Below are 15,232 nucleotides of genomic sequence, written 5' to 3' on the forward strand. Positions count from 1 at the left end.
TGTCAGCGCTTAGTAACCATTCTTTTAGTGCAGAAAGGTCAATATTTATGACAGAAGAGCACGAAAATAAAAGAAATCGTCATATTTCTCGTTTATTTTATCATAAAGGTATACTTTTTTCTTTGTTACAATAAAGAGATGAATCATTTCTTTCAAAAAATATGAATTACAATATTTTCACACAAAGTCTTTTTAAGATATTACCTGTAATGCATGTCGGAATTGTAAAAAATACGACAAGAAAAACGGGGTGATACTTACATTGTGCTCCATTATAATTTTTCATGCGAGATGAATTACAATGAATTTGCCTTCATCTTAAAGACACAAGTCATATAAATTAAATACCTGTTGATTTTGAATGTGATTTGACATTTTTGGCTTTTTTAGCGCATATTTGGTGTAGAACAATAATGTCTGAAAATAATCTATTTTTAGCATTTCACACTGTTTTTGCACGTGCTCCTGTGTAAAAATAAGCATATAAAGGTATTGTTTTTAATACTTGAAAATTAAGAGCAAGTGTTAAGGAATGAAATGTCAAAGTTTTGAAAATTTCACACAAAGACTTTTCGGACATAGGTCCCCCCTTAATCAAACACTTCTAATGTCCTTCAGAAGGTGTTATTTTATTATCCTTATTAAAGTTTTGGACAAAAAAAACAGGATCATCTTAACACATGCAAGGAATATATATATATATATGTTATGTAACTTTTCACATATATCGATAATGACTATGCATAAGAGCTTTTATATTAGATATTTTTCAAAATAAAATATATAAACCTCTTTCGTTTATATATGCAACTTCTCAAAACACAATATAGGTGGGTTTAATCTGTTTTTTTTTTATAGGAACTATCATCTATTAGCTTTTATAAACTTAGAGAGCATTCATATATAGAACACTTGAAAAATGGTGTTTTATAATATATATCATCATGTTAATGAGACAAGTTTTACCATATTACGTCTGGGAACTGGGTTGTCTCGCCCTCGGTGCTAAGACATTTCTGCATCGGCTCGTTGTCAAGGAACTGTTTTTGTATCTTATCTGTGTGTTTTTTCGTACAAAAAATGAACTTTCAAGGAATATTAATTTTTATTGAAACAAATCTTGCTTTTGACATTTACTTTACATTTTTTCAGATATCTGCGCGACAACATGATAACTGTATTAAGGAACAGACAATTCACTGGTTTGTCGAACTTGGTCAACTTGTAAGTTTTAGTTTAAAGAATTCCTTACCATTTTTGTTTAAAATTAGTGCAAAATCTTTTAATATTATATACCTATTAGTGTATAAACCCTGAAACATCTGTCTAGCTCTCAGGACTGAGACATCTCTGCTTCGGTCAGTTGTCAAGGGGTTGCATCGCCTTCAGATGTTGCCTTTAATCCATACTACCCGAATTTTCCATGAAAAAAAAGTCAAAAGGTTTCAAATATATTTATTCTGCCATAAGAGTGACAACATTTCACTGGACACGTAGTTTGCCTTATTCCACACACTCCCTCTCTCGGGATGGGACCTACTCATAAAGAAACAATACACATTATTAAGTAACAAGTTATTACACAATTATAACACAAATAGTTAACAAATTTAATGTCGAGTATTTAACATCAATTGATTTTTCTCCAATTCCCTTTAATCTGCATGTTAAGAACATGAAAATATTAATTTAGTTCGATTTAAATTGATATCAAAATATAATTTTTTTTCTAAGCATTATTATTTTCCACAAAATAACAATGGTTGTTTCTTTGTAGAAATTTAATATGGTAATTAATAACAATAATCTTTTATAAGTATTCATAACCTTGATCTGGTAAACTAGATTTTTCACTATACCCTCAAATATGCATAAAAAATCAAAAAGTATTGATTTGTGAGTGAACTGAAAAAACTGTTTGTGAAACATTGATACCATCGTATGGCAGCTTATGGTTGAAGTTTTTTGAGTGCAAGTCAAACTCCGAGGTCAAGGTCAAAGGTCAAAATTGTAATATCGAAAGGAAAATCTTGCCACAAAAATAAACCTGTTCAATATGAAAGCCCTAGTGGATTTATACGAGAAGCGCTGAATTTTACAGTTTAATTATTCTCACACTAGGAAAGTTTATGGAAGCTCCTTTAATAAATGAATATTTAGCTCAACCTTTAATTCAACTAAAACAACGGGCTTTTTTAAAGCACATTAAGTTGCCCTTGAGGAAACGACCTTATCCTACCCTCAAATCAAGGCCTTGACATACAAGTGACCCTAATACCATAACTATGACCACTAGAAAGGTTTTCTTATCCATTATCAATCCATTTTCAATTTCTTACCTCCGTAGAAAACACTGGTGTAAATGTCCAAGTAAACAATCAACTTTTAAAGTCAGTGCTTCTCGTAAAAGCCCAGTACTAACAGCTCATAGTTTATGGTCAAAGTTAATGATTTTAAAAGTGGGTCAACCTAGAAATCCAAGGTCAAATATGTTTATACCAATTGGAAGATCTTGTCACAGTAAATTCACAAGTGAAGTATGAAATCCTAGCACCAACTGTTCAAATATCATAGCCAGGATAAAGTTTTAAAATTTTCAAAAAAGTTTGCTTTACTCCAAGTTCAAGTCAAAAGGTTAAATTTGGTGGTTTCAAATAAATAGTCTTGTCGCAATCAAAAAACCTGTGAAATATGAAAGCTATACCTCGAATCACAACATTGTTAGACGAATGTAAAAGTTTTGCGGACAGACAGGGCACAAATTATATACAGGTAACCTATAATATTTCATTACAGAGGTATAAAACTTATTCAGTTATGACCTTAGTTCGTTTTCTTTCAAATTAGGAGCATTATAGAGATTATCAATAAATCTATTCACTTTCAGCAAATGATCAATGGAGCCTTGCCTATACACTTGATCAACCGATACCATAGGGTCATGACTTTCATAATAACTCAATGCTCATTACAATTTTGAAACATTTTGTTTGATGTCTACCTGTAAGGAAGGCAATAATCTTGGTGTGTTTACCAATTATGTCTATGAGGACGACAGCACGTTTATCGTCCCTCAAGACAGCAACTATTTCGCAGGATGCAGGCAAGGCAAATAGATTGATGTCGAGGGGGATGATAAACTAGCTATTGTTCGAATAGTCAGTAAAAAGATATTTTATGATACTAAAGCTGTTTAACTTTTGACACAATCAGGAGAAAAACAGAAGTGTTTCTGAAAAAAAAATTAAACTTGCCCTCTGCATATGTTGAGATGTGGGTTATACACTTTAAGAACTTGAATAAATGAAGGAAACAAAACAAAATGAAATTTTAACAAAATTTAATAAACAAAACAAAAGTAAATTGTACAACAAAAAAAAAACAAATTAAAAAATATAGAAATGAATTGTCTATCAGCAGCACGTCAGTCCTGGAAGAATGTTCTTTAAAACGTCAATTAATCACCACACCCTTGCTGAAGGTTTGAGTTCCGGTTTTTGAATTTCCTCTGATAAACGTGTTTTCTTTCACAAATTAAATTGAATATTATAACTTTCACAAGTATCACATATATCACATAATAAACTTTCACAATGCCGTCTGGATTAACTTTGGTTTGAATTGATATTATTTCAAACAGGAGATTTCATTATTCAAGATAAACACATAACTTTAAATTGCTGGTCCCGATGTGTCCGTCAGGGCTGCCGTACTCTTTCGTACTCTCTCACACAGTTGCCGCTGCTACTGCAAAACCATTACACATTCAGCAAGCCTCTCCCTGTCACCCTGGACTGCGGACTGGCTATTGTCAATGTAATAAGCTGTAGTACCCCGCCCAAGACCTGATAATTACGAAACGGGACAAAAGCCCGAGGAAATAGGACCCTGGGGAAAAATATAATAAAACAACCATACTAAACGTGTAGATTCAAACAAGAAAACATATTTTACAAATTGTATTTTCAAATACCTGATGTAGTTTGAGTACCCGCCCAGGCTACTTCATCATAACAACAAGCCAAACAGGTCTTATCTCGGCTGTGACTTCCCGGGTACTACCCGAACACGAGCTCTCAGGTAGATAAAATTACACATTGAGGGGCTCCCCACAGGATAAATAACAATATTTACACTCACGCACTAGGGGTATCCTACGGGATTAAATTTAGTTTGTTACAAACCTCCCCCTTTTGAAGACTAAAGCACCATTTAGTCCAACCTATTTACAAACTAAATACATAGAAATCAACCACATATATACAAACTGGAAATATTCATCAATGACCTTGATTTAATCTAACTCTTCACTTGACCTTGACAACGCATCTGCAATAACGTTCTGATTACCTGGAACATACCGAACTGTGTAACAAAACTCCTGCAATAGAAGACTCCATCTCAAAAGCCTCTGATTTGACAGTTTTGATCTCTGTAACCACGTCAATGGAGCATGATCAGTTTCAATAACAAACTGCTTACCTTCTAAATACACTCGGAGTGATTTGACAGCCCAGATAATTGCATAACATTCTTTTTCAATCACCGCATAGTTTTTCTCTGCTGCTGTAAACTTTTTACTCAAAAAGAATATTGGGTGCTTACCAGTGTCGAATTCTTGTTCGAGAACTGCGCCTGCTCCAGTAGCACTTGCATCTGTACGCAAGACAAACATTCGACTAAAATCTGGACTGTGCAATATTGGTTCACATGCCAACTTACCTTTAAGTTCCTTGAATGCAGTATCAAGATTATCTGTCCATTTTATTTTGTGTGGTGAATTCTTTTTGGTCAAGTCTGTGAGTGGTAAGGCAAGACTAGAAAAATTAGGAATAAACTTCCAGTAAAATCCAATGAGACCCAAAAATGACCTAACCTTCTTTTTGGTATTTGGGACAATAATCAAATGAATTATTAATAGAATGAATATATTGAATTGCTTGCATTAGATCTTATTGAAAAATAAACTGTAAATAAAAAGAAAATTATGCTATCCTTTGACAACAATGGCTTTATCTTACCGTCACCTACCATATGTCCGAGGAAACTGACCTCACCAAACCCCAATTTACACTTTGACGGTGCAACCGGCAAATGCTAAATTTGCATTCTGCAACATTAATTTTTTTTTATTTGATTTTATGGAATGGGAAATAAGAACTGAAATGAGACTTAATTTAATATGTTACTACATTTATATTAGTAAATGATCGAATTGATCGATTTTAATTTTGCTGGTAAAAAGTTGAAAGGACACCTTTAAATTGATTTCAATCTCTCAAATGTACCAAGTGATCTTCCCAGGAATCGCTGAAAACACCAATGTCATCTATAAAAGCTTCTGCATAATTTTCATGACCTTCAAGGACTTTACATTTTTCACCAATCTCACAAAAGTTACATAGACCACAAAATAAAATGTAGGTGAGCATGCTTAAATGCCATAGGCCGGGGAGTATATTTTATTTACAGATAAAAGGATATGACCGGGGGAGGTGTAACAAAAACTTTTCTGAATTTTGCTAACGATGGTTTGGGACCGGTAAATACGTAGACGAGAAATTCGTCATATAGATATAAAGAGAAAGATTGTTTAGTGAAACCATTAATTGTTCACCAAAACCCTTAATCCGAGAAAAAAAACCTTAAATGTATGGATTTTGTAACAAAAGCATGAATAAATGACTTTTCTGATATTTTGCCTAAAAAATTCGTAAGATTTTGTTTAGAATATCACTTCCATTCTTGGCTACAGATCATCTTACTGATACAAACACAGCTCTACAAAATTCTTATTTTACAAAAACGCAAGTCGTAACGATATTTAGAAATAATATTGACCCGATTCTAAAACATCCATTCTTGAACAACAAGCATCATTAATGGAAAAAATCAAGTTATGATTTTTTAACTAAGGAACATAATATTAGAACATTAGACTTAAAACTTATTGAAAAAAGATCCATTGACTGAAAATCACAATAGGCGCAGAAGCCTTAACAAATAATTTAAGAGAGAGAGAGAGAGAGAAAGCTAAGGGATATAAAATTGTCGTCATGTCCATAATATATATAAAAATAATTAAAGATGCTTTAATTTATTTATTTAATGATTACAATAGGCGACAAATATTTAATACTCTCTGCTTGTTTTCCACTTATTTGCTCATGCATTTTCTTTACCTTTTCCTCTATGATTCGCATGAACAAAAATTAAACTTTTTAAAAAATCTGCTTGATTTCCAGATAATGACATCTACGTGTAAGGAGAAATTTTATTCATGAAAGCTTATTTCCTGTAGCGAAAACAAATTAATAAAACGGAATGGAATAAGGTTTCTTCTGCTATTTTAATGGTTCCTCGGTTGTCGTTTTAATGGTGTGCTGGATGTAAAAGACGACGTTTTCTTTGGACATCTGTAAATACATTCTCTGTAAATACATTCTCAAATTCTTCTACTAACCTTTTGAGTTGTCGTTTCTGCTCTTCTGACAGTTCTGACGATATCTCAACATTATCTGATGATTCTGTCTGTTGAAGGATTGGTGCTCTATGGTTAGTGCAATCGTCCTCATCTGAAAAATTTGGTTTTGCATCCATACATAGCCAAAACTTCATTGCTTTTCGGACACTTCTCTTCCGAATCTCTGCTAAACCACTCTTTCAACATGTTGACATGGTAAACCGGTTCTTTATTCTTGGATATTCTTACCTTGTAATCCACTGGACTTACCTTTTTCACTACTTCATACGGACCTTTCCATTGCGCCATCAGCTTAGATGTGCTAGTTGGAAGAAGTACAAGAACTTTCTGACCTACCTCAAATGTACGACTTCTCGCCTTTTTGTCGTAGTAAATCTTTTGTTTCTTTTTCGCGAGTCTCTCTGAATCTTTAACCAAATCTCTAATGTTCTGCATTCTCTCCCTCGTCTCCAGAATATAGGACAATACTGAAGCCTGTTCCACTGTAGGTTCCTCCCACTGCTCTTTCAAAATTGCTAAGGGCCCCCTAACATGTCTACCATACAGCAATTCAAAGGGAGAATACCCAGTTGTCTCATTTGGTACCTCTCTGTATGCAAAAAGGACGTAAGGCAAATGAACATCCCATTTGTAAGGTTCAGAAGAAGCATATGCCTTCAGCATTTTCTTCAAAGTCCCATTAAATTTTTCCACTAACCCATTTGCTTGTGGATGGTAAGGGGTAGTTGTTAATTTTCTTACCTGAAGTAACTTACACAATTCAGTCATCAGTGTGGACATAAAATTGGTACCCTGGTCCGACAGAATTTCATTAGGCACACCTACCCTAGAAAACAGCTCTATCAAAGTGTTGGCCACTGTCTCTGCTTCTTGGTTTTTCAAAGGAAATGCTTCCGGATACCGTGTTGAGTAGTCCATACAAATCAAGATGTAACGATTTTTCTTCTCCGTCAAGGGAAGAGGTCCAACAAAATCGATGGCTATTCTTGAGAATGGTTCCTCAATGGGTGGAATAGGAATGAGTGGAGCTTTTGGAGTTCGACCTTTTGGTGTTCCCTTTTGACAAATAGAACAAGATTTGCAGAATCGAGATATGTCAATATACATTCCAGGCCAAAAGAAATGTTGCATAATACGCTGCCTGGTTTTCTTGTTACCTAAATGTCCTGCTAGTGGAGTGTCATGAGCCAGGGACATTACCTTTGACCACATTGTCTTTGGTATGACGATCTGGGAAAGTTTCTCACCAGAATCTTTCTGAAATATTCTATACAGTAAACCATCCTGTTTCTGAAAGTAAGACTTACCTTCTTGACTATCGTCTTGTGCCATACTCAGTGCAGATTTCAAACTGTCATCTGATTCCTGAAGTTCTACCAACTTCTCTCTGCTGCACCACAATTGTTTCAAAGATTCATCCTCTGAATCCTTTTCTGTTGCTTTTCTCTGAGAACTACTATTACCTTGCTCCAATTTGGCCTGCAAACGTGTCTGAACTGCAGCACAAGTGTTGTCGTCATCTCCATCCCTCTTGACTTCTTTTTCGTCCTCCATTGGTTTAAGTATGCTAACATTATTACCAATAATTACATCAGCAAATGGAGAATCAAGGACAAGGGCATGTACCTTACCTGATACATAAGGAGTCTTCAAATCTACCATTGCCTCATCACAGTTTCTTTGAGATCCATCAGCCAGAGTTATCACTCTTGAACATCCTGTTTTATCAGAGTCTGAAATAAACTTACTACGTACAAATACAGTAGAGCATCCGGTATCTCGTAAGACTGCAACTGGTTGATCACTCACCTGGCCCTTTACTAAATCCAAACCCAATGCTGCTGATGTTTCAATTACTGGCGACTCGTTATCAACTCCGGACAACTTAAGAATCACCCTACCTTTGGTTGTATCTTGTATATTGTCTACAACTTTAGACTCAGACTTATCTAAACACAAACCAACATTTTCTGACCTTTTCTCAGGCTTTGTACCTCTCTGACCTTTACTGTCTTGACCCTTTGACTGAGTTCTCTTAAGAAAACAGTTGGCTGCAATATGTCCTACTCTATCACAAATGAAACACTTTCTGCTATCCCCTGCATTAAAGTGAGACTTGAGATTTGACTTACCATCTTGAGAATTTGTCGAACTAAACTTGTTTGGCTTTCCCGTCGACCTATTCCCTGTACTATGAAATTGGACACTATTGCTACTAAGATACTTACTCTTATGTGCCGCCTGAAATGCATTAGACAACGCAACAACCTCCTCAATAGACTTCGGGTCATGCTCCAGAATCCACAACTGTAAGTCTTTTGGACAACTTCTAACAACCTGTTCTCTCAAGACCATATCATATAACTTGCCAAAATCTGAATCTATTTTCTCACGTTCACACCAGTGATTGAGGTACCTTTCTACCCTAACAACAAAATCTTTAAATGACTCATCATTTGACTGCTTACCCTGACGAAATTTTTCCCTGTAATCTTCAGAAGTAAGCTCATATCTCTTGAGAATAGCTGTTTTGATAATCTCATAGTTATCACTATCTGCATCCGACAACCTTGAATACGCTTCTAAAGCCTTACCTGCTAACATAGGAACTAAGCGTATATCCCACTGGGATTTATGCCATTTCTGCAACCCAGCTATCTTTTCAAACGACCGTAAAAAGACATCAGGGTCCTGTCCCTCCTCAAACTTAGGTAACTTAACAGGTGGGCATTTAATCTCATGAGGTTGAGACCCCCCAATTTTAGCCTGTTCTAGCTCTTTTTCTCTTACAGCTACCTCTCGTAATTTCAAATCTCTTTCTACCTCTAGCTTTGCGCTTTCTCTCTGTGCCTGGCGCTCTTCTCTCTCTTGCGCTCATCTCTCCCTCTCGAGCTCTCTCTTGGATTCCTGTTCCTGACGCCACATCTCGAGACATTCTTTTACGTTTGTACCCTTTTCAATTAAGTCAGACATCCACTCTGGCATATCAGACATTGTGAAAGTTTGTGAACCTGAAACACAAAAGCAAAATTAATAATAGAAACAAAATTGCAAAAAAAAAATATTTCCTCTATTTACCCAAGCTCAGATGTATCCCACCGCTGCCACCAAATTGTTGAGATGTGGGTTATACACTTTAAGAACTTGAATAAATGAAGGAAACAAAGCAAAATGAAATTTTAACAAAATTTAATAAACAAAACAAAAGTAAATTGTACAACAACAAAAAAAAACAAATTAAAAAATATAGAAATGAATTGTCTGTCAGCAGCACGTCAGTCCTGGAAGAATGTTCTTTAAAACGTCAATTAATCACCACACCCTTGCTGAAGGTTTGAGTTCCGGTTTTTGAATTTTCTCTGATAAACGTGTTTTCTTTCACAAATTAAATTGAATATTATAACTTTCACAAGTATCACATATATCACATAATAAACTTTCACAATGCCGTCTGGATTATCTTTGGTTTGAATTGATATTATTTCAAACAGGAGATTTCATTATTCAAGATAAACACATAACTTTAAATTGCTGGTCCCGATGTGTCCGTCAGGGCTGCCGTACTCTTTCGTACTCTCTCACACAGTTGCCGCTGCTACTGCAAAACCATTACACATTCAGCAAGCCTCTCCCTGTCACCCTGGACTGCGGACTGGCTATTGTCAATGTAATAAGCTGTAGTACCCCGCCCAAGACCTGATAATTACGAAACGGGACAAAAGCCCGAGGAAATAGGACCCTGGGGAAAAATATAATAAAACAACCATACTAAACGTGTAGATTCAAACAAGAAAACATATTTTACAAATTGTATTTTCAAATACCTGATGTAGTTTGAGTACCCGCCCAGGCTACTTCATCATAACAACAAGCCAAACAGGTCTTATCTCGGCTGTGACTTCCCGGGTACTACCCAAACACGAGCTCTCAGGTAGATAAAATTACACATTGAGGGGCTCCCCACAGGATAAATAACAATATTTACACTCACGCACTAGGGGTATCCTACGGGATTAAATTTAGTTTGTTACAGCATAAATCTTTCAAAGCTTGGCAAGGACCTATTTTTGTTCCTTTTTCAAAGTGTATACATACACTACTTACTGCATATATCTGATATCTTATTCAGTGGGTTATTTGCTGTCTTATGAGATTTGTGTAAAATTATCTCGATGTTCTTTTTTGAAATTTTGTTTGATCTTTAATTCGGAATGATTATATTAATTATATCTTCTAAGGATCAAGTTCAATTTTATGTGTCCTTATTTATATCTAATATACACATGACGAGATTGGAGGGTTTTTTGTAAGCTTTGATTCATCGTTTTAAATATAAATTTTAAGCTAATGCAAACCATTTACATCATACAAGACATGAAAGTGGACGTAAGGTAAACAATGTGAAATAAACTGAAACACTAAAGACGGAAAACACGCAAAACATGCACAAGTCCACAACGCATACATCTGCGAGCTTTAAGTTGTGATTGGGTTTAATCAAATAATTCTGATGTTTTTATTTGAAAAAAGTTTAAGTTTTAAAATATTATTTTGATTGAAATCCATGCAATGTATGATCGATTCACCCGTTTTAAGAGGGGTTTATTTTTTCTTTACTTACACCAAGATGTCATATTACGCTGTTCCCTGAATAGCAGATCATTGATTATTTAACCTTATCTAGATTGGTTCTCCAAAAGTGCATTACAGCATTTAGTAAAATAAGTAAATAGTTCGAGTTTGAGATAGTTTTATACAAAAGGTTCCTGTATTTTGAACGTCATTAAGAATATAATATTCACAAACAACAAAAAAAAATAAAAAAAATTGTTCACCGACATCTTACGAACGTACGTAATTCGCCTTAACTTTCCGTATCTCGATATTTTTCTCGGGAAAAGTGATTGCACCTATATAAAAATTTAAATCGGAATTATAAGTATATGTGTAAAATATAATGGAAAATGTTATAAACACATTGTTTTTTTAACATTTCTCATGTCAAATTGTTTTTGTAATCACTTACAATATTATTTAAAAAAAAGGAAAATTAGAGGAAAATAAAAGTGTGTTTTAAAGAGAGAGAGAGAGATAGTAACTTTTTACATTTAAAATATAACTTTATAGAAATAAACCAGCATTTATATCGTAGAAATATGGTAGACAGTATATCTTCTTGGGTGATGTATTAGATGGCGATGTTCACACAGATTGCTTTGTGCCTTTTTCATTATTTATGTTATATTCTTCTTAAATATTTTTTAAAGAAGCGAGCAGACAAAATAGAACAGTATAAAATTATTAAAATTGGAAATGGACATGTTTTTTTTCCTTTCACTGTCATCTATATTTATTAGCATTATTATTATTAGTGAAAGCACATTTTAATAATGATGACTATCGTCTTTTAAAGTTGGCACCTTTAAAAACATGCCTGGCGACTAGATTTTTATGATTAGGCGCCAGCTGGCGACTTGGGGTTTTTTGTCACTTAAGGGGGGTCTCTACAACGTCACAGCATGGCGTACGTCTATTGAAACACCATTATGATCCCAAATGATCTGATTCAATTCACACCGAGAAATCATCGAGCATAACACAACATGCGATATTGTGAAAGGAATGTGCATTGTATCACCTAAATCAAATCAGCCCAATAAGTATTCTTTATTTAGAAAGATTGTTTGTAAATTTATTCAATTTGTACTAATTTAATTTAAAAAATATATATTTACAAACTTATAAGAATAAATATGATTTTAAGGTCGGAAAAAATGCATAAAACATATGCTAATTCATCATTACGTGTCAATGTTTTTTTCTTCATAAACTCCAGGAAAGTATATCCCACAAAAATGCAATTTTGATAAGATTAGGCATATGTATCATCTTCCTAGCGACTAGTAGATACTTGTTCACGATTTGTATACACCCGAATGTGTGGTTATACCCGGTGAAATCGTACCTCTTCATAGAATTACTAAAACGTTTCGGCAGTAAGAGGAATTTTGCATGACTCAAACGTTTGATCAACACTGATTATCATCTGTTTGTATGGTAAACGTGCAGCTTTTTAAAGAATTTGGTTACAGGAATTTCTTTTTTTTACGCTTTTTTGGCCATCTACCATGTTTACATGTTATGTTATATCTAACACTGGATAACACATGCAAGTTGGATACAAACGGTAAGTAAATCTACCTTTCTCAATACCATGATGTCACGAAATACATGTCTTTGTCATTGACTAGAAACGTGATGGTTTTCGCTTAAACCCATCTAAAAAACAATAAAATATGGACTTCTTTCAATGTCTTTGCTTGACATCTTTTTTCAATACTTGTGCAAGTTTAAGTAGAGTTTATTTGAAGTATATAGAAAAACATTACCAAGATATTTGAGCCTACTCTTGAAGCAGATCTTTCAAACTCTAATTTTTGTGATGTATTTTGTTCAATTTCATTTTTTTTTCATTGTTTTTGACCTTTGATATAATGTATCTTTTCAGAAATTGGAGAAAATCCAACCGGTTATTTTCAAGAAAATGCTGTTTTTCTATTTTTTGTAAATTGAGATTAAAAAAAATGTAGATTTTCTTTTTAACTTTGTTGGTTATTATTTCAATATTTTATAACATTAACTTTGAAGAGAAATTTAAAGCACTGGGCTTTTGAAAATATAGTAAGGAGGGGTTTTAACAAAATAAATTAAAATATTCTTAATATTTAAAAAAAAAGTTAAAATGCTTTGGAACCTAATTTTATCGGATATTGAGTCTATTATTTAAAACAAATGCATGCAACAAAAATCAGTAATGCTTCATAGGTGTAGAGATCTTCCTTAACTGGCTCAAATGCATTTCAGCTGAAGTTGGGGGGCACAACCATATATTTTCAGTTTTATGAAACTGCCACAAAAAGAAGGAAGAAAAAGAAAGAAAAAAAATCATTAACCAGCCAAAGAAAATACTTTTTCAATTGATGGAGCACAAGCATAAAGTAGCTGTGTTTTCTATCGAGTATTTAAAATATTATTCACTATCATTTTTTTTTGGGGGGGGGGGGGGTTCCCTTCCTATGGTCGTTTACCAAATCTGTTTATAAACTGTATGTGGATTATCAAAAAGCTGAAAGCAACACATTTTAGTCGTTTGGAGAATGTTTATTACATTTTCTTTGTACTAAAGTTATGTTCCACTATGTCATTATTTGTTAACCATGCATCATTTGACAGAATATGCAATACAAGATACAGGTACAACTTAAAACTTAAACGGCTAGTTTGACCGACCAGAAAGTTTCGCCTGCAGTTCTAGTACAATATTCAAAGTAAAACTATAATCAGAGTTATAACTTGCGTCATACCTTAGGAAAAATATAGTGTCCTGTTGTATAACAAGGAAAGACTGATTCATGTAAACTGACAAAAAGATATGAATATATCTTAAATGTGAACTATTTGAAGACGTCGAATGCATGACGCTGTTTCAAGGAGTCGTCAATACATCCTTTAGATGTTCCTGAACACTAACAAACAAATACAACAAAACTCGTTCAGTACGAACACGGATATAAGGAATTAACGGATATAACGAAGTCATCTTTGGTCCCAAGGAATACGGTTATAACGAATTACGTATATAGTGAAATGATTCCGTTGGCCCCAATGACTTCGTAATAATCGAGTAACAAAGGGAGGCGGAAAATCCATTTTCATTGCACAAGGGTACATCTGTAACTTCGACTATTTCTGTTCAGCTAATTGCCTCTGCATTGTAATTTGTAGGAACTAACATTTAGAATTGAATATACACGAGTTTTAATTGCAAAAACATTTTGATATATATCACTTCAGGAATGGCTATTAAATTAATCTGTTATATACCGGTAGATAATATCAGAAGTCATAACTCTTCGTAGTAGCAAAGAAATACTTGTTCGAAATACTATATTCTGCAAAAAATTTAACCTTGATTTAAATTTGATATTGAATACTATTCGTTTCATGATAATATTTTTTTTTAAATGAGCTAAAATTGTTATAAATTATAAATTGACAAAAACTTGCACCTGACATTCACTCTTTGCTCTATCTTTCAGGGATCTACACAATAACAGTATAAGCACAATAGAGGACAATGCATTCGTTAATTTGACGAAAATATACGAAATGTAAGTTCCTTATTCCATCAAATTCGCAATATCAATCCTTCAAACAGTTATCCTATGTATAGATTCGGTCAATGATTTGACAATATCAGTTATAAGGTTAATTCATAATTAAAAAGACTATCAACTACAACATGATTCATTCAAAGATTTATCAAAATTAGACTGTAAGTTCATTAACTTTTTTCCCCTTTTTAGGGAGGTGGGAGGTTTGAATAATAATCCCTTCACAATAAACATGCATTCATTAATACTGAGATTTAACAAGATAAGAAAGACTTTAAGCTTGTATGTAATATATATTTATTTAAATATAAGTCTTCAGGGTTAGGGTTAGGGTTAGTCTTCCATACCATAATATCCAATGCCTTCAATCTTTACTGACGCTTTGCTGTATTTAAAGTTTTAACTGTCCCATTTATTTTTAGAGAAAAGGGTGCTATATATATATATTCACTTTCATTCTTCACAATCTTTCAGATATCTGCAGGAAAACAGAATAACCACAACAAAGAACGGCACCTTCAATGGCCTGACGGCATTACGAACTTTGTAAGTTTTTTTTTAAGAGTTCCACACC

The 15,232-nt window shown here is 33.8% G+C and overlaps 1 protein-coding gene and 1 long non-coding RNA gene across 2 annotated transcripts; one reads left to right on the plus strand and one right to left on the minus strand.

The window, feature by feature from the left end:
* The first annotated feature begins 1,157 nt into the window (after window positions 1–1,157).
* LOC134264484 (uncharacterized) lies at window positions 1,158–15,205 on the plus strand. Its single transcript, XR_009991531.1, has 3 exons — window positions 1,158–1,224; window positions 14,584–14,655; window positions 15,133–15,205. It is a non-coding gene; the product is annotated as an uncharacterized LOC134264484 (long non-coding RNA).
* Window positions 8,188–9,437, minus strand: LOC134264483 (uncharacterized). The gene is made up of 2 exons (XM_062746776.1): window positions 8,294–9,437; window positions 8,188–8,217 (listed from the first exon to the last, which is right to left on the minus strand). The coding sequence occupies exons 1-2, from the start codon at window positions 9,086–9,088 to the stop codon at window positions 8,188–8,190; spliced, it is 825 nt and encodes a 274-aa protein (XP_062602760.1). The 5' UTR covers window positions 9,089–9,437.
* Window positions 15,206–15,232: the final 27 nt, after the last annotated feature.

The sequence above is a fragment of the Saccostrea cucullata genome, unplaced genomic scaffold, assembly GCF_032062105.1.
Source record: "Saccostrea cucullata isolate Sc308-1 unplaced genomic scaffold, CSIRO_AGI_Scuc_v1 ctg9573, whole genome shotgun sequence".
NCBI lineage: Eukaryota > Metazoa > Mollusca > Bivalvia > Ostreida > Ostreidae > Saccostrea > Saccostrea cuccullata.